A 21,437-nucleotide genomic window follows, 5' to 3' on the forward strand; every position below is an offset into this window, starting at 1 on the left:
TACGCTGGGCGCAGGGGAGGAGGCGGAGTGACATGTGTGTCACATGCTCCTCCATGGAACACTATGATGCGGACGGGAGGATGGCAGAACGGGGCAGCAAAGCGGCACCAGGTATCGGGGACATTAAACGAGTCCCCGATGCCAGTATCGGACATCCCTAGTTGGGGGGGGGGGGGGTATCTTGTGTAGCAGCCCCCTCCCTGCAGGTAGCTCACCTCCTCTGTCGGGTGCTGGTGCTCCCGCTCTGCTGCCCCGTTCTCCCATCCTCCGGTCCGCATCGTGTCGTCCTATAGAGGAGCATGTGACATACACGTCACTCTGCTTCCTCCGTAGCGTTACGCTGGGCGCAGGGGAGGAGGCGGAGTAACATGTGTGTCACATGCTCCTCCATGGAACACTATGATGCGGACGGGAGGATGGCAGAACGGGGCAGCAGAGCGGCACCAGGTATCGGGACATTAAACGAGTCCCCAATACAGATACCAGTATCGGGACATCCCTAGTTGGGGGGGTATCTTATGTATAGTCGGGGGTATCTTGTGTATAGTCGGCGGTATTTTGTGTATAGTCGGGGGGTATTTTGTGTATGGTCGGGGGGGGGGATCTTGTGTATAGTCGGGGGAGTATCTTGTGTATAGTCGGGGGTATCTTGTGTATAGTCGGGGGGTAATCTTGTGTATAGTCGGGGGGGGTAGGGGAGTATCTTGTGTATAGTCGGAGGGGTATCTTGTGTATAGTCCGGGGGTATCTTGTGTATAGTCAGGGGGGTATCTTGTGTATAGTCAGGGGGTAATCTTGTGTATAGTCGGGGGGGTAGGGGAGTATCTTGTGTATAGTCGGAGGGGTATCTTGTGTATAGTCGGGGGGTATCTTGTGTATAGTCGGGGGGTATCTTGTGTATAGTCAGGGGGTATCTTGTGTATAGTCAGGGGGTATCTTGTGTATAGTCCGGGGGTATCTTGTGTATAGTCCGGGGGTATCTTGTGTATAGTCAGGGGGGTATCTTGTGTATAGTCGGGGGGGTATCTTGTGTATAGTCGGGGGGTAATCTTGTGTATAGTCAGAGGGTAATTTTGTGTATAGTCGGAGGGTATCTTGTGTATAGTCGGGGGGGTAGGGGGTATCTTGTGTATAGTCGGGGGGATATCTTGTGTATAGTCGGAGGGGTAGGGGGGTATCTTGTGTATAGGTGGGGGGGTATCTTGTGTATAGTCAGGAGATGTATCTGTATAGGCAGGAGGGGTATCTTGTGTATAGTTGGGGGGTATCTTGTGTATAGTCGGAGGGTATCTTGTGTATAGTCTGGGGGTATCTTGTGTATAGTCAGGATATGTATCTGTATAGTCATGAGGGGTATCTTGTGTATAGTCGGGGGGGTATCTTGTGTATAGTCGGAGGGTATCTTGTGTATAGTCGGGGGGTATCTTGTGTATAGTCGGAGGGTATCTTGTGTATAGTCGGGGGGTATCTTGTGTATAGTCGGGGGGTATCTTGTGTATAGTCAGGGGGTATCTTGTGTATAGTCAGGGGGTATCTTGTGTATAGTCCGGGGGTATCTTGTGTATAGTCCGGGGGTATCTTGTGTATAGTCAGGGGGGTATCTTGTGTATAGTCGGGGGGGTATCTTGTGTATAGTCTGGGGGGTATCTTGTGTATAGTCAGGATATGTATCTGTATAGTCATGAGGGGTATCTTGTGTATAGTCGGGGGGGTATCTTGTGTATAGTCGGAGGGTATCTTGTGTATAGTCGGGGGGTATCTTGTGTATAGTCGGGGAGTATCTTGTGTATAGTCGGGGGGGTATCTTGTGTATAGTCGGGGGGTATCTTGTGTATAGTCGGGGGGGTATCTTGTGTATAGTTGGGGGGTATCTTGTGTATAGTCGGAGGGTATCTTGTGTATAGTCGGGGGGGTAGGGGGGTATCTTGTGTATAGTCGGAGGGGTAGGGGGGTATCTTGTGTATAGTCAGGAGATGTATCTGTATAGGCATGAGGGGTATCTTGTGTATAGTTGGGGGGGATCTTGTGTATAGTCGGGGGGGGGGGGTATCTTGTGTATAGTCGGGGGGGGGGGGTATCTTGTGTATAGTCGGGGGTATCTTGTGTATAGTCGGGGGGTAATCTTGTGTATAGTCGGGGGGGTAGGGGAGTATCTTGTGTATAGTCGGAGGGGTATCTTGTGTATAGTCGGGGGGTATCTTGTGTATAGTCAGGGGGTATCTTGTGTATAGTCCGGGGGTATCTTGTGTATAGTCAGGGGGGTATCTTGTGTATAGTCGGGGGGGTATCTTGTGTATAGTCGGGGGGTAATCTTGTGTATAGTCAGAGGGTAATCTTGTGTATAGTCGGAGGGTATCTTGTGTATAGTCGGGGGGGTAGGGGGGTATCTTGTGTATAGTCGGGGGGATATCTTGTGTATAGTCAGGAGATGTATCTGTATAGGCAGGAGGGGCATCTTGTGTATAGTTGGGGGGTATCTTGTGTATAGTTGGAGGGTATCTTGTGTATAGTCTGGGGGTATCTTGTGTATAGTCAGGATATGTATCTGTATAGTCATGAGGGGTATCTTGTGTATAGTCGGGGGGTATCTTGTGTATAGTCGGAGGGTATCTTGTGTATAGTCGGGGGGTATCTTGTGTATAGTCGGGGGGTAATCTTGTGTATAGTCGGGGGGTAATCTTGTGTATAGTCGGGGGGTATCTTGTGTATAGTCGGGGGGTATCTTGTGTATAGTCGGGGGGGTATCTTGTGTATAGTCGGGGGGTATCTTGTGTATAGTCGGGGGGTATCTTGTGTTTAGTCGGGGGGTATCTTATGAATAGTCGGGGCGGCTATCTTGTGTATAGTCGGGGGGTATCTTGTGTATGGTCGGGGGTATCTTGTGTATGGTCGGGGGGTATCTTGTGTATAGTCGGGGGGGTATCTTGTGTATAGTCGGGGGGTATCTTGTGTATAGTCGGGGGGTATCTTGTGTATAGTCGGGGGGTATCTTGTGTATAGTCGGGGGGTATCTTTAGGAATATTTAGGAAAGATATATGATGTTTTATGTGCAGCATCTTCTCTATTGTGCTCGTGCTTTGTCTTGCAGGATGCAGTGAAGCCTCTAGAGGTGGCGGAGACGTTGGCTGAAGTACCTGAACATGTCCACAGGGGGCTCCCCGAGGAGGTGGCACTCGCTCCCTCTGCTGTCAATAAGTTGCGTTTGGGTAAGTCATACATAACAGCTTTATATGATACCAACAGACGTTTCTCCAGAGATTGTAAGTGACCAACGTCCAATGTGTGAGCGACTGTATCTATGGTGAGGTGGCGATTTCCTCACTCCCCCCCCCCCCCCCCAGGAGCGCTGCCATTGGCTGGTCCAGCCAATAGCAGCCGGCAGGGGAGGGGTTAACTGCATCTTCTTGCAGCTCTGCCCGTTTACTGAGTTCAGTCAGCGGGCAGAGCTGTTCGGAGGTGCCAGGGACCCCCCTCTGTGCGATCAGAGCCCCCTCAGGAAAGAAGATCTGCAGGGACAGAGCAGGGAAAGAATACACTCCAGGGCAAGGTAGGAGTGAGTGTAAAAAGGTAAAAAATAAAATCCCCCCCCCCCCCGACCCCCTAATAGGCCCCCAAGGGTCCACCATAGCTTTTTCAGTGTGACCTGAGCCCTATTAGGGGTTCAGGGCGCTGCATTTGCTAACCCCCCCCCCCACAGTTTTTTCCCTCTCCTATATAATGGTGATAATCACACACCGTTATATCCAATAGTTACACCAAGCACTCAGTGAAGTGAAGAAACGATCCAGTTGCGGCGCTCACCCGTGTGGCAGAAATGGATGTCACAAGCCGATGGTAAGTAAAGGCATACTTTATTTTCAACTTAAAACGGGACTACGCGTTGCGAAGGGACACGCTCCCCTCTTCCTCAGGTCCAATCCTTAAAGGAGTAGTCCAGTGGTGATTCAGTGGTGAGCAACTTATCCCCTATCCTAAGGATAGGGGATAAGTTGCAGATCGCGGGGGGTCCGACCCCTGGGGCCCCCCGCGATCTCCTGTACGGAGCCCCGACAGCCCGCTGGAAGGGGGCGTGTCGACCTCCGCACGAGGCGGCGGCCGACACGCCCCCTCAATACAACTCTATGGCAGAGCCGAAGCGCTGCCTTCGGTAATCTCCGGCTCTGCCATAGAGATGTATTGAGGGGGCGTGTCGGCCGCCGCCTCGTGCGGGGGTCGACACCCGCTATCTGGCCGGAGAGCCGGGGCCCCGTACAGAGAGATCACAGGGGGCCCCAGCGGTCGGACCCCCCGCGATCTCAAACTTATCCCCTATCCTTAGGATAGGGGATAAGTTTTTCACCACTGGACTACCCCTTTAACCCCTTCAGGACCAAGCCCATTTTGGCCTTAAGGACCGGAGCGTTTTTTGCACATCTGACCACTGTCACTTTAAACATTAATAACTCTGGAATGCTTTTAGTTATCATTCTGATTCTGAGATTGTTTTTTCGTGACATATTCTACTTTAACATAGTGGTCAAATTTTGTGGTAACTTGCATCCTTTCTTGGTGAAAAATCCCAAAATTTCATGAAAAAATTGAAAATTTTGCATTTTTCAAACTTTGAAGCTCTCTGCTTGTAAGGAAAATGGATATTCCATTTTTTTTTTTTTTATTATTCACATATACAATATGTCTACTTTATGTTTGCATCATAAAATTGACAAGTTTTTACTTTTGGAAGACACCAGAGGGCTTCAAAGTTCAGCAGCAATTTTCCAATTTTTCACAAAATTTTCAAACTCGCTATTTTTCAGACACCAGTTCAGGTTTGAAGTGGATTTGAAGGGTCTTCATATTAGAAATACCCCATAAAAGACCCCATTATAAAAACTACACCCCCCAAAGTATTCAAAATGACATTCAGTCAGTGTTTTAACCCTTTAGGTGTTTCACAGGAATAGCAGCAATCTGAAGGAGAAAATTCAAAATCTTCATTTTTTACACTCGCATGTTCTTGTAGACCCAATTTTTGAATTTTTGCAAGAGGTAAAAGGAGAAAATTTTTACTTGTATTTGTAGCCCAATTTCTCTTGAGTAAGCACATACCTCATATGTCTATGTTAATTGTTCGGCGGGCGCAGTAGAGGGCTCAGAAGCGAAGGAGCGACAAGGGGATTTTGGAGAGAACATTTTTCTGAAATGGTTTTTGGGGGGCATGTCACCTTTAGGAAGCCCCTAGGGTGTCAAACCAGCAAAAAAATAACACATGGCATACCATTTTGGAAACTAGACCCCTTGGGGAACATAACAAGGGGTAAAGTGAACCTTAATACCCCACAAAGGTTTCATGACTTTTGCAAATGTAAAAAAAAAGTAAAATTTTTTACCTAAAATGCTTGTTTTCCCAAAAATTTAACATTTTTGAAAAGGGTAATAGCAGAAAATGCCCCCCAAAATTTGAAGCCCAATTTCTCCCGATTCAGAAAACACCCCATATGGGGGTAAAAAGTGCTCTGCTGGCGCACTACAGGTCTCAGAAGAGAAGGAGTCACATTTGGCTTTTTGGAAGCAAATTTTGCTTTGGGGGCATGCCGCATTTAGGAAGCCCCTATGGTGCCAGGACAGCAAAAAAAAAAACATATGGCATACCATTTTGGAAACTAGACCCCGTGGGGAACATAACAAGGGGTAAAGTGAACCTTAATACCCCACAGGGGTTTCATGACTTTTGCAAATGTAAAAAAAAAGTAAAATTTTTTACCTAAAATGCTTGTTTGCCCAAAAATTTTACATTTTTGAAAAGGGTAATAGCAGAAAATGCCCCCCAACATTTGAAGCCCAATTTCTCCCGATTCAGAAAACACCCCATATGGGGGTAAAAAGTGCTCTGCTGGCGCACTACAGGTCTCAGAAGAGAAGGAGTCACATTTGGCTTTTTGGAAGCAAATTTTGCTCTGGGGGCATGCCGCATTTAGGAAGCCCCTATGGTGCCAGGACAGCAAAAAAAAACACATGGCATACCATTTTGGAAACTAGACCCCTTGGGGAACATAACAAGGGGTAAAGTGAACCTTAATACCCCACAGGGGTTTCATGACTTTTGCAAATGTAAAAAAAAAGTAAAATTTTTTACCTAAAATGCTTGTTTTCCCAAAAATTTTACATTTTTGAAAAGGGTAATAGCAGAAAATGCCCCCCAAAATTTGAAGCCCAATTTCTCCCGATTCAGAAAACACCCCATATGGGGGTAAAAAGTGCTCTGCTGGCGCACTACAGGTCTCAGAAGAGAAGGAGTCACATTTGGCTTTTTGGAAGCAAATTTTGCTCTGGGGGCATGTCGCATTTAGGAAGCCCCTATGGTGCCAGGACAGCAAAAAAAAACACATGGCATACCATTTTGGAAACTAGACCCCTTGGGGAACATAACAAGGGGTAAAGTGAACCTTAATACCCCACAGGGGTTTCATGACTTTTGCAAATGTAAAAAAAAAGTAAAATTTTTTACCTAAAATGCTTGTTTTCCCAAAAATTTTACATTTTTGAAAAGGGTAATAGCAGAAAATGCCCCCCAAAATTTGAAGCCCAATTTCTCCCGATTCAGAAAACACCCCATATGGGGGTAAAAAGTGCTCTGCTGGCGCACTACAGGTCTCAGAAGAGAAGGAGTCACATTTGGCTTTTTGGAAGCAAATTTTGCTCTGGGGGCATGCCGCATTTAGGAAGCCCCTATGGTGCCAGGACAGCAAAAAAAAAAACACATGGCATACCATTTTGGAAACTAGACCCGTTGGGGAACATAACAAGGGGTAAAGTGAACCTTAATACCCCACAGGGGTTTCATGACTTTTGCAAATGTAAAAAAAAAGTAAAATTTTTTACCTAAAATGCTTGTTTTCCCAAAAATTTTACATTTTTTAAAAGGGTAATAGCAGAAAATACCCCCCAAAATTTGAAGCCCAATTTCTCCCGATTCAGAAAACACCCCATATGGGGGTAAAAAGTGCTCTGTTGGCGCACTACATGTCTCAGAAGAGAAGGAGTCACATTTTGGCTTTTTGGAAGCAAATTTTGCTCTGGGGGCATGCCTCATTTAGGAAGCCCCTTTGGTGCCAGGACAGCAGAAAAAAAACCACATGGCATTACATTTTGGAAACTAGACCCCTCGGGGAACGTAACAGTGTTACAGTGAGTTCTTACACCTCACAGGTTTTTTGAAAAGTGGGCCTAAATTGAAAAATTTGATTTTTTTACACTAAAATGCTGGGGTTACCCAATTTTTAACATTTTCACAAGGGGTAATATGAGGAATTGGGTTACAAATTTTGGAGGGCTTTTTCCCCTGACTATAAAAATCCATCCACATATGGGGTAACGTGCTGGGCGGGCGCACAACAAGGCTCAGAAGTCATAGAGGTCAGTTTGTATTTGTGGCCTATGGCATATCAGTAGCTGACGGTTACATACATTCCGAGGAAAATACAAAAATGAAACACCCACATGTGACACCATTACAGAAAGTACCCACCCTGAGGAATGGGTATAGGGGTAAAGAGGACATTTCTAACGCACAGGGGTTTCCTAAATTTATTTTCCAGGAATGGATGAAGGGTAGCTTTTGAAAATTGCAATTTTCAACCTATGCTCTGCTTCATCTTTTTGGGAACAACTAACATGTGACTCTGAATTGTCGCCTGGAAATACGACAGAGCTCAGCGAGAACTCTTCGCATTTGAGGCGGATGTTTGTTACGGACCTAACAGTTACATACATTCAGAGGAAAATACAAGAAAGGAACACCCATATGTGAGATTATTACAAACAGTACACCCCCTAAGGAAGGTGTATAGGGTGAAGTGGAGATTTGGAACAGATGGGTGTTCCCTTCATTTATTTTCCAGGAATGGATGAAGTGTACTATGGGGGGAAGAAAATTGCAATTTTAGTACTGATATGCCAATTATTTTCCCAGAATGATGACCCAGAGTACAGCCAAAAGTAAAAAGGATGCCCGCCCCAAACCCTATACTCTGAATCATCATTCTGGGAAGGGGATGTGTGGGGCCGTCCCTATTCTGTTACCTCAAATGCGCAACCCGCTCAGGTGGGGAGAGAGAGCGTTGCGCATTTGAGGCAACTGCAAACCTCCAATGCTGTTGACTCTGTGTCCCATGACCCATTTTTTAGGGGGAAGAAAAAAAAAAGATATTGGGGGTATTGAGAAAAAGGTTATTTTTTTTTTTTGGGGGGGGGGGTTTGGTATAAAATTTGGAAGACAATGTACCCTGGACTGGTACATTGGAGTCGAATTGTGGGTAATTAAAATTAGGGCAAATGACGGAAAATTTAGTACTCCATGGAAGTGTGATACTCCCTGAAGCAGCCTATGCAGAGGCCCGGATGATCGGGGCAAGTGTCGCATTGAGTGGTGGTGTCCTTCCGAATCCCCCTCTTGCGACACACTCTGCATTTCTTCTGAGATCGTCCCTTCTTTCCAGTGTGGGGGATCACACATGGAAAGTGTTGGCCGGGGACGATCCGGGGACCTGAAGTTACAGAGGTGCTCTGACCCGCTCTTTGGCGGTCACCATAGATGAGGGCCTTTAGAACTTCCTCTTGGAACTCCAGGTATGTCCCTGTGTTGCCAGCGTTCTTGTACAGTACAAAAGAGTTGTACATGGCAACCTGTACCATGTAGACCGCAACTTTTTTGTACCATATCTTTGTTTTCCGCATGGCATTATATGGCTTGAGGACTTGATCAGAAAGATCAACTCCCCCCATATACCGATTGTAGTCCAGAATACAATCGGGCTTGAGGACCGGTCCCACGGTACCTCGCACAGGGACAGGGGTGCTGCCATTCCCATGAATTGTGGTGAGCAAAAGGACATCCCTCTTGTCCTTATACCGGACCAACAACAGGTTCTCATGGGAAAAGGCACGGGACTCATCCCGGGGGATAGGAGTCTGCAGGGGATAGGAAGGAAGGCCTCTTTGATTCTTCCGGACTGTCCCACAAGCGAGCGTGGATCTGGCGGCGAGGGATGTGAAGAGAGGGATACTAGTATAAAAGTTATCCACGTAAAGGTGGTAACCTTTATCTAGCAATGGGTGCAAAAGGCCCCAAACGATTTTCCCGCTAACACCCAGAGTGGGGGAACAATCTGGGGGTTCAATGCAGGAATCTCGTCCCTCATACACCATAAACTTGCAAGTGTACCCGGAGGTACTCTCGCAAAGTTTATACATCTTCACGCCATACCGCGCTCGCTTGGTCGGGATGTATTGCCGGAAGCTGAGTCTCCCCTTAAAGCTGATGAGCGACTCATCAATAGCGACCTCCCTTCCAGGGACATAGGCCTCCCAAAATCTGGCCCCGAAGTGATTGATGACCGGCCTGATTTTATACAGGCGGTCATACGCGGGATCAGTTCGGGGGGGACATGCCGCATTATCAGCATAATGCAAACATCTCCGAATGGCCTCGAACCGGGAACGTGCCATGGCCATACTGTAGAGGGGTGTCTGGTAAAAGACGTCCCCACTCCAATATTGCCTGACACTGGGTTTTTTAACTAGACCCATATGCAGCGCAAGGCCCCAAAAGGTCCTCATTTCGGCTGCATCGACTGGAGTCCAGCCACCGGGTCTAGCTAAAAGTGAGCCCGGGTTAGCGGCGACGAACTGTTGGGCGTACAGATTCGTCTGTGTAACCATTAGATTAACAAAGTCGTCACTGAAAAAATGACCGAAAAAGTCCTTTTCAGTGAACCCGGCGATGTTAATCTTGATTCCTGAGTCGCCAACAAACTCAGGAATCACGGGCTCGTGGTCCGCTGGCTCAGCCCAGACAAGTTCTCCGGTACGAGGTACCAGTGACCTTGGCAGGGGGGCTTCACTAGTATGAGCGCCAGGGGGACTCATACTAGCATGGGGCACAGGGTCAAGGGCAGAGGAGGTTTGCGGCACCGCACGGCGGCGTCTCCGCCGCCTTGGTGGCTCATCATCTGAACTAGATGATAAGGAGGACGATGAAATAAGGAAGGTGGGGTCTTCATCGTCCTCTGAGCCGCTCTCGGTGTCGGAGGCAATTATGGCATATGCCTCCTCCGCCGAAAACGCTCTGCAGGCCATTTCCGTACTCTAATGGGGATACGGGTATGTGTGTGTGTGGGGGGGGGAAACTTTATTGGTGTGTGTGCTGCGTGTGGTGTGGTGCGATACTACCTCCCTAACCCGCCCTAACCCGCCCTAACCTAACCTAACTAAACTAACCCGCCCTAACAGAAAAAAATATAAAATAAAAAGGGGACTTTTTAAAAAAAAGGGGGGACTTCTAGCGCAAAAAAAACCCTGCGCCAAAAAAATAAGCGTTTATCTAATCAGTGGTGTGCGCACTGATTAGCGCTTGTGGCGGCAAGGGGCGCAGAAGTCAGAGGGGGGTCCGGCCACTCAGTCCAGAACAGTGGCTGGTGGCTTGTACTCAGACCCCCACACAAAAAACCCGAAAAATAAAATAAAAAAACGCTTAACCCCGGAAAAAATGCACCCGCCTGAACAAAAAAAAAAACGCTGATCAGTGATAAATCACCGACAGCGGTGGGACAGGCTGCACACACAGGTACGGTCCGTCCACACAGTACACGCCTGCTACTGGTGGCACGGACCGCCTATGGGTGCAAAAAAAATACGCGTTAACCGAAAAAAGTGCCTTTACCACAAAAAAAAACGCTGATCAGTGATAAATCACTGACAGCGGTGAGGCACACCACACACACACAGGTACGGTCCGGCCACACAGTACACGCCTGCTACTGGTGGCACGGACCGCCTATGGGTGCAAAAAAAGTGCTAGAAAACGCGTAAAAAAGCGCCGGCACCACAAAAAAAAAACGCTGATCAGTACTACGGGACTGATCAGCGGCGGGTGGGCTTTAACAAACGGTGGCGGACCGCTCTTTTATAACTAAGAGGGTCCGCACACACGCTTAGGGAAAAAAGAAAAAAAAAAAGATCTGCGCCAAAAAAAAAAGGCTGGCGGCAGACCGCAGCGACCCAGCAGGGCCGGGGTCACGCAGCTAAAGGTGCTACGGACCCACGGTCACCCACTGAGGTACGCCGAAAAAAGAAAAAAAAAGAAAACTTTTTTTTTTTAACCCTAACCTGTCCCTACCTAAATCTAAAGCTATCCCTGGGGATTTCTGTGCCAAGGGGCCACAGAAAGGGGGCAAGGGGCACTTTTTTTTTACTGAGGGGATGGTGGGCAGCACGGGGCTCCGTCCTGCACACCAGATCTCTGTGGAATGGTGGGCAGAACGGAGCAACGTGCTCCTACCCCCCACCATCCCCTCCCATTACACTGTGATTGGTGTGGCCACTTTGGCCACCCAATCACAACTGTACTGAGGGGGGTGGCCACAATGCCAGCCCCCAGTACAGTACGGATGGTGATTGGTGGTGTATACTACACCACCAGTCACCATCTATATCCGGGTAACAGGGTCACACGTGACCCTGAGGACCCGGAACCGCTGCAGAACGCCGGTTAGTAGTTACCGGCGTCCTGCAGCGATCGCCGGTATAGGAGGTCCTCCGGACCTCCTCCGGCACACTGCCGGGATGTCTGCTGATAGAAATCAGCAGACATCCGGCTCCGATCCCCGCCCGGTGAGCGGCGGGGAACGGAATCGCAGCGCATCGCTCATCTGAATTGATGAGCGATGTGCTGCGATCGCCGACATGGGGGGACATAATGACCCCCCTGGGCGATATGCCGGGATGCCTGCTGAACGATTTCAGCAGGCATCCGGCTCCGGCGCCCCTCCGGCTAGCGGTGGGGGCCGGATTTCCCACGGGCGTATGGATACGCCCTCGGTCCTTAAGGACTCGGAATGCAGGGCGTATCCATACGCCCTATGTTCTGAAGAGGTTAAAGGACTAGTGGGCCAGGCTGCAATTTATAGACGGGAAAAACCTGCAAAAATCGGCAGTTTATATCATTTAAACATAATCATCAAAAAAACTTATATACACAATACAAGTCAAAAATACAAGTCAGAGATGCGTAGCATACACAAAGTATGTACATAAATTGAGAAAAATCAAGCAATAAAAGCTAATAGTACAGTAAACCTTTTAAAGTTTTTGCCTGGAATACCCCTTTAAATGTGGCCTCTCCTTTTGTCCTACTAGTCACGCCAAAAGCTTTGACTTATTTCTAGATCTCAACAATTTTATTAGGAAATTAACTATTAAAAGACATTTTATACTAAAAGGCGACTCAAATGATGGGCCAACACTGGCAGGGCCCAACAACGTGGACACCCCCACCTTTATTCACTCTGATCACAAGCCCAAATCAGTATTCTACCCACTACAATCCAGGGGCAGTTTCTTGGAAACTTTTTCTAGCCTCCTCTCCCAGGATCTAGAGAAAATGACTAAGAACAAGAAATCATACACTAATAATTTATCAAGACAAGAACAACAGCGAGATAGTAATCCGACCAGGTGATAAGGGTGGGGGTGGCAGGGGTGTGGAAATAAAATAAAAAAACTACTTGTCCAAGGGACTAAAGCAGAACACAATCTACTTGTCCCTCAAGAAAATCCACTTGTCCTGGTAGATAAAATAATTTCAACCAAAATAGTCTGATCCCCCCCACTAGACCACCAGGGATGGATATAAGATCCCTTCAAACACTGCTGACAGCGATGATCTAATGGGTTAATAGGCGATCGCAGCATGCCAGACTATTAACGGCGGGAGAACTGTAGATCCTCTTACACCCGAGGGAAGCCCAGAAAAGTCTAGATGTAACTTTTTGATCACCTTATAAAACATTTCTCATATGAAGTGACCAAAAATGAGCAATTCTGGAATCTTTTTTACATTTACACCGTTCACCGTACGATTTAATTAACATTATATTTTAATAGCCTGGACATTTCCACATGTAGAGATACCACTTATGTTTATTTTTGTACATTATTTTTATTTAAAGAAAATTGGAAACTTATCAGGAAAGGGGCTTATTCACATAAATACGCACTTTTTAAAATATCACTACTTTTCAGTCTCAATAGGGACTTATGTGTTACTGGCGGGTGTTCTGCTCCAGTTTATGAGGTTCATTTTGTGTCAGAAAATGCTGGAAGTTGCATTTAGTTACTAGATAACTACAACAACCAGCATGCCCTGATGCAGCCTATGGTTGTGTGGGTGTTGCAGCATGTTGCACTGTATAGTAGTACAGTTAAGGTTATTGTGTAACATGCTGGGAGTTGTAGTTTTGGTTTGTGTCAGCTGCAGAGCCATAGGATGTGTCAAGGAATACTGGGAATTGCAGTTAGTAACTACAACTCCCAGCCTATGGCTCTGCAGCTGACCTGAACCAAAACTACAACTCCCAGCATGTTGCACTTTATAGTTCTGGAGTTCAGGTTATGGTGCAACATGCTGGGAGTTGTAGTTTTGGTTCCGGCGTGTTTGCGTGCATCCGTGGGGCTCTTGGTCGGCGGGCGAGTATGAAGGGGGCGGGATTCTGATGGTGCAATTTATTGCGGGGGCCAGAAACCACTAAAAATAAATAAAATTAGATGGCACAACTGCCCTAATGCCCGACGTGACAGTCCGCTCCTATACAAAACATTCATGCATATACATATCATACATGCACCAGCCACTGCCCCCACATCATACATTACATACACACATCACACATACACCATACACACATCATATATACACATACACTCACACCATAAATATACACATACATATGCACACATCATACATACACCCACCGCTGCCCCCCCACATCATACATTACATACACACATCACACATATACCATACACACATCATATATACACATACACTCACACCATAAATATACACCATACATATGCACACATCATACATACACCCACCGCTTCCCCCGCCACATCATACATTACATACACACATCACACATATACCATACACACATCATATATACACATACACTCACACCATAAATATACACCATACATATGCACACATCATACATACACCTGCCGCTGCCCCCGCCACATCATACATTACATACACATCACACTTAGACATCATACACACAGCATACATTACATACACATCACACATAGACATCATACACACATCATACATTACACACACATCACACTTAGACATCATACACACAGCATACATTACATACACATCACACATAGACATCATACACACATTATACATTACATACACATCACACTTAGACATCATACACACATTATACATTACACACACATCACACATAGACATCATACACACATTATACATTACATACACATCACACATAGACATCATACACACATCATACATTACATACACATCACACATAGACATCATACACACATACACTCACACCATACATATCCACCAGTGTTTCCCAACCAGGGTGCCTCCAGCTGTTGCAAAACTACAACTCCCAGCATGCCCAGGGCATGCTGGGAGTTGTAGTTTTGCAACAGCTGGAGGCACCCTGGTTGGGAAACACTGATATACACCATACATATGCACACATCATACATACACCTGCCACTGCCCCCCCCCATCATACATTACATACACACATCACACATATACCATACACACATCATATATACACATACACTCACACCATAAATATACACATACATATGCACACATCATACATACACCTGCCGCTGCCCCCCCCACATCATATATTACATACACACATCACACATATACCATACACACATCATATATACACATACACTCACACCATAAATATACACCATACATATGCACACATCATACATACACCTGCCGCTGCCCCCGCCACATCATACATTACATACACATCACACTTAGACATCATACACACAGCATACATTACATACACATCACACATAGACATCATACACACATCATACATTACACACACATCACACTTAGACATCATACACACAGCATACATTACATACACATCACACATAGACATCATACACACATCATACATTACATACACATCACACTTAGACATCATACACACATTATACATTACACACACATCACACATAGACATCATACACACATTATACATTACATACACATCACACATAGACATCATACACACATCATACATTACATACACATCACACATAGACATCATACACACATCATACATTACATACACATCACACATAGACATCATACACACATCATACATTACATACACATCACACATAGACATCATACACACATACACTCACACCATACATATCCACCAGTGTTTCCCAACCAGTGTGCCTCCAGCTGTTGCAAAACTACAACTCCCAGCATGCCCAGGGCATGCTGGGAGTTGTAGTTTTGCAACAGCTGGAGGCACCCTGGTTGGGAAACACTGATATACACCATACATATGCACACATCATACATACACCTGCCGCTGCCCCCCCCCCATCATACATTACATACACACATCACACATATACCATACACACATCATATATACACATACACTCACACCATACATATCCACCAGTGTTTCCCAACCAGGGTGCCTCCAGCTGTTGCAAAACTACAACTCCCAGCATGCCCAGGGCATGCTGGGAGTTGTAGTTTTGCAACAGCTGGAGGCACCCTGGTTGGGAAACACTGATATACACCATACATATGCACACATCATACATACACCTGCCACTGCCCCCCCCCCATCATACATTACATACACACATCACACATACACTCACACCATACATATACAACCACCCTTCCTGCCGCCGCCTGCATTCTCTGTCTCCTCACCTGAGCCGCCATGAGTGGACATCAGAGCTGTAGTCCCGGCCGGTGTGAGGTGACATTTCCGTCCTCTCCTCTCTCCCCTCCCCCCTGCTCTGTGTTTTCCCCGTGCAAACTAGCAACCTCCCCGTGGTGGATTAGGTCCTGTGAAGAAAGAGCAGGGGGAGGGGGAGGGATAGAGCTGTGTGCGGGGGATGGAGCAGTGTGTGGGGGATGGAGCTGTGCACGGAGCTGTCTACGTCCTCTCTCTCACCCTGCTGTGTCTTCTGAGCTCCGTCCATCCTCCGGGAGGGGAGATAAGGGGGCTCTGCAGTCAGCTGGAGGCCGCCGCCCCCTCCATACACTCTGAGCGCCGGTGTGAGGTGTAGACTTCCATCCGCTCCTGCGCCTCACACCGGCATTAAAGAAAAATAAGGGGGAAGTCTGTCCGGCCCTGCTAGCCCGATACAGGGCTAAATCTATAAACAATTCACCTGCCCGGCACCCAAAACTACTTGTCCCGGGCATCGGGCGATAGGATTTCCACATCCCTGCCCCTGCAGACGTGGCAGGCACCAACGGGTAACAACCAACTACGAGTCAAGATGTTATTGCTCTGAAAGCGTGTTAGTAACCACAACCTGTGTAGTGCATCCCCTTGCAGACGTGGCAGGCATAACGGGTATACAACCACTTACCCTTGTGACATTATTGCTCTGAAAACGTGTCAGTAACAATAACCTATATGGTTCATCCCCCTGCAGACGTGGCAGGCACAATGGTTAAACAACCACCTACGAATCAAGATGTTATTACTCTGAAAACATGTCAGTAACATTAACCTATGTACTACATACCCCTGCAGACGTGGCAGTCATAAGAAACATATGCTCGGGATGGTTGCTATGAACATGTGCACAGTATGAATGCTGTGAATGAATATCGAATGAATGTACATTAAGAGGCTGAAACGCACACCCAAACAGTTGCTACATAACCGAATAAACTGATAACTGATGCACTCCATAACACGCTAACTGTTTGCACAGAATAAAACACGCCAACCGTATGCACATAATGAAACGCACAGGACAAACATGCTACAGGGTAAGCATGCTAACCATATACACAGGACAAACATGCTAACCGTATGCACGAAATAAAAACACGCTAACCGTATGCACATAATGAAACGCACTAACCATATGAACATAATGAAACATGCTAACCATATGCACTGAATAAAACATGTTAAACCGAATAGACTTGTGTACTGAATAAACATGCTAACGGAATGCACAAAAACCTGCTAAAAGGATACACAGAATAAACATACTCACCGCACGCCCTGAGTAAAACACACTAATCATATGCACAGACTAACACCCTAAACCGTATGCACAAATAAAACATGCTAACGGTAAGCCCAGCATAAAAGCCAACCTTATGCACAGCATAAAATATACTGACCGTATGTACCGAATAAACATGCTAATCATGCACAGAATAACCTTGCTAACAGTATGAAAAATATAAAACATGCTAATAGAGATGTTATCGCTCTGAAGATGTGTCCGTAACGATAACCTATTTGGTGCATCCCCCTGCAGACATAGCAGGCACAAATAGCTAAACAACTACCTATGAATAAAGATATTATAGCTCTAAAGATATGTCAGTAACAACAGGGCCGGATCATCATTGGCGCTCATGGACCTCCCGACCTCCGCTCCTACGGTCCTGGGACCTACTGCTATGGCCCATAGGCCATAGCAGTAGATCGTGACCCCGGTCCCCGGACTGGAGGAGCAGGGGTCGGAACACTGAGGCAAATAGGCATACAGCCTCCAGCCATACACTGTATATGGCTGAAGACTGTCTGTCTGTGGGGAAACTGTACTACACCTAATGTGGGGGAACTATACTGCACCTAATGGGGGGGAACTATACTGCACCTAATGTGGGGGGAACTGTACTGCACTTAATGTGGGGGAACTATACTGCTCCTAATGTGGGGGGAACTATACTGCACGTAATGTGGGGGAACTGTACTGCACCTAATATGTGGGGGACTATACTGTACCTAATGTGGGGGAACTATACTGATCCTAATGTGGGGGACTATACTGTACCTAATGTAGGGGAACTATACTGCCAACCTAATCTGGGGGAACTGTACTGCCAACCTAATGTGGGGGAACTGTACTGCCAATCTAATGTGCGGGGACTGTACTGCCAACCTAATGTGCGGGGACTGTACTGTCAACCTAATGTGGGAGAACTGTACTGCCAATCTAATGTGCGGAGACTGTACTGCCAGCCTAATGTGGGGGAACTGTACTGCCAACCTAATGTGGGGGGACTGTACTGCCAGCCTAATGTGGGGGACCTGTACTGCCAATCTAATGTGGGGGAACTATACTGCCAGCCTAATGTGCGGGGACTGTACTGCCAGTCTAATTTGGGGGAACTATATTGCCAACCTAATGTGCAGGGACTGTACTGCCAACCTAATGTGGGGGAACTACAACCTAATGTGGGGGGAACTATACTGCCAACCTAATGTGCGGGGACTGTACTGCCAACCTAATGTGGGGGAACTATACTGCCAACCTAATGTGCGGGGACTGTACTGCCAACCTAATGTGGGCATCAAACGGAAAATGGAAAAGGACCTCATTCATCCAGGCGCTGCCGGTTAGGTCATCAGGTGCACAAAATGATGCAATGTATACCTTGGAATATTGTATACATGAAAGTTTATTAAAAAATAATAAACAACATACAGATTACGCGTTTCGAGGGTGACTCCCCTCTTCCTCAGATCAGGTGACACCTGATCTGAGGAAGAGGGGAGTCACCCTCGAAACGCGTAATCTGTATGTTGTTTATTATTTTTTAATAAACTTTCATGTATACAATATTCCAAGGTATACATTGCATCATTTTGTGCACCTGATGACCTAACCGGCAGCGCCTGGATGAATGAGGTCCTTTTCCATTTTCCGTTTGATGACTACGTCAGGACGTATGTGCCTGTGACCTCCGGCTTGCAGCCCTCCTTTGGACATCAGTGAGTACCCCTATTTGGGGTGATATGCGTTACTTCTATTTACATCTGGTGAGCAGCCACCTATAAGTGCCGTGGGTTTCTCCCACATTTACACTTGCTGTTTGTGTTTAAGGGTAATACACGAGGCGCCGTTCCCCGGTCTTTTTTCTTTCTATTTATTTCAACCTAATGTGGGGGAATGTCACGATGCCGGCTGGCAGGTGGTGGATCCTCTGTGCCAGAGAGGGATTGGCGTGGACCGTGCTAGAGGATCGGTTCTAAGTCACTACTGGTTTTCACCAGAGCCCGCCGCAAAGCGGGATGGTCTTGCTGCGGCGGTAGTGACCAGGTCGTATCCCCTAGCAACGGCTCAACCTCTCTGGCTGCTGAAGATAGGCGCGGTACAAGGGAGTAGACAGAAGCAAGGTCGGACGTAGCAGAAGGTCGGGGCAGGCAGCAAGGATCGTAGTCAGGGGCAACGGCAGAAGGTCTGGAATCACAGGCAAGGAACACACAAGGAACGCTTTCACTGGCACTAGGGCAACAAGATCCGGCGAGGGAGTGAAGGGGAAGTGAGGTGATATAGGGAAGTGCACAGGTGTAAACACTAATTGGAACCACTGCACCAATCAGCGGTGCAGTGGCCCTTTAAATCGCAAAGACCCGGCGCGCGCGCGCCCTAGGGAGCGGGGCCGCGCGCGCCGGGACAGAACTGACGGGGAGCGAGTCAGGTACGGGAGCCGGGGTGCGCATCGCGAGCGGGCGCTACCCGCATCGCGAATCGCATCCCGGCCGGAGGTGGTAACGCAGCGCCCCGGGTCCGTGGAACCGACCGGGGCGCTGCAGTGAGGGAAGTGTAGCGAGCGCTCCGGGGAGGAGCGGGGACCCGGAGCGCTTGGCGTAACAGTACCCCCCCCCTTGGGTCTCCCCCTCTTCTTGGTGCCTGAGAACCTGAGGATCAGACTTTTGTCCAGGATATTGTCCTCAGGTTCCCAGGACCTCTCTTCTGGACCACAACCCTCCCAATCCACTAAAAAAAAAGTTCTTCCCCTGACCTTTTTGGAGGCCAAGATCTCTTTGACAGAGAAGATGTCCGAGGAGCCGGAAACAGGAGTGGGAGGAACAGATTTAGGAGAAAAACGGTTGAGGATGAGAGGTTTAAGAAGAGAGACGTGAAAGGCATTAGGGATACGAAGAGAAGGAGGAAGAAGAAGTTTGTAAGAGACAGGATTAATTTGACACAAAACTTTAAAAGGACCAAGATAGCGTGGTCCCAACTTATAGCTCGGGACACGGAAACGGACATATTTAGCGGAGAGCCATACCTTGTCTCCAGGGGAAAAAATGGGAGGAGCTCTTCTTTTCTTATCTGCGAATCTCTTCATGCGAGAAGAAGCCTGTAAGAGAGAATTTTGGGTCTCTTTCCATATGGTGGAAAGATCACGAGAAATTTCATCCACAGCGGGCAGACCAGAGGGCAAGGGGGTAGGGAGGGGGGGAAGAGGGTGACGGCCGTACACCACGAAAAACGGAGATTTGGAGGAAGATTCAGAGATTCTGAAATTATACGAGAATTCGGCCCAAGGTAGAAGATCTGCCCAGTCATCCTGGCGGGAGGAAACAAAATGTCGTAAATAGTCACCCAAGATCTGGTTAATTCTCTCTACTTGTCCATTGGATTGAGGATGGTATGCAGAAGAAAAATTTAATTTAATCTTGAGTTGTTTACAGAGAGCCCTCCAGAATTTAGACACAAATTGGACGCCTCTATCCGAGACGATCTGTGTAGGCAACCCGTGAAGACGAAAAATGTGTACAAAAAATTGTTTAGCCAACTGAGGCGCTGAAGGAAGACCAGGAAGAGGGATGAAATGTGCCATTTTGGAGAATCGATCAACGACCACCCAAATAACAGTGTTGCCATGGGATGGGGGTAAGTCAGTAATAAAATCCATACCAATCAGAGACCAAGGTTGTTCGGGGACAGGAAGAGGATGAAGAAAACCAGCGGGCTTCTGGCGAGGAGTCTTATCCCGGGCACAGATAGTGCAGGCTCGCACAAAGTCCACCACATCAGTCTCAAGAGTCGGCCACCAATAGAAGCGAGAGATGAGTTGCACAGATTTCTTAATGCCCGCATGACCTGCGAGATGGGAGGAGTGACCCCATTTGAGGATCCCAAGGCGTTGGCGTGGAGAAACAAAGGTCTTTCCTGGAGGAGTTTGCCTGATGGAGGCTGGAGAAGTGGAAATCAGGCAGTCAGGAGGAATGATGTGTTGAGGAGAGAGTTCAATTTCAGAGGCATCTGAGGAACGAGAGAGAGCATCGGCCCTAATGTTCTTATCAGCAGGCCGAAAGTGAATTTCAAAATTAAATCGGGCAAAGAACAGAGACCACCTGGCCTGACGAGGATTCAGCCGTTGGGCAGACTGGAGGTAGGAGAGGTTCTTGTGATCGGTGTAAATAATAACTGGAAATCTTGATCCCTCCAGCAGATGCCTCCATTCCTCAAGTGCTAATTTAATGGCTAGAAGCTCTCGATCCCCGATGGAGTAGTTCCTCTCCGCCGGAGAGAAGGTCCTGGAAAAGAAACCACAAGTAAC

At 47.4% G+C, this 21,437-nt stretch overlaps 1 protein-coding gene across 1 annotated transcript in view; it reads left to right on the forward strand.

The window, feature by feature from the left end:
• Positions 1 to 21,437, forward strand: part of PRDM2 (PR/SET domain 2) — a 169,026-nt gene that overhangs the window by 4,412 nt on the left and 143,177 nt on the right. Inside the window, exon 2 of the mRNA XM_056553416.1 lies at positions 3,090 to 3,207. Within this exon, the coding sequence (XP_056409391.1) occupies positions 3,090 to 3,207 (118 nt within the window). The remainder of the gene's footprint in view (positions 1 to 3,089; positions 3,208 to 21,437) is intronic.

Source organism: Hyla sarda, unplaced genomic scaffold, assembly GCF_029499605.1.
Source record: "Hyla sarda isolate aHylSar1 unplaced genomic scaffold, aHylSar1.hap1 scaffold_301, whole genome shotgun sequence".
NCBI lineage: Eukaryota > Metazoa > Chordata > Amphibia > Anura > Hylidae > Hyla > Hyla sarda.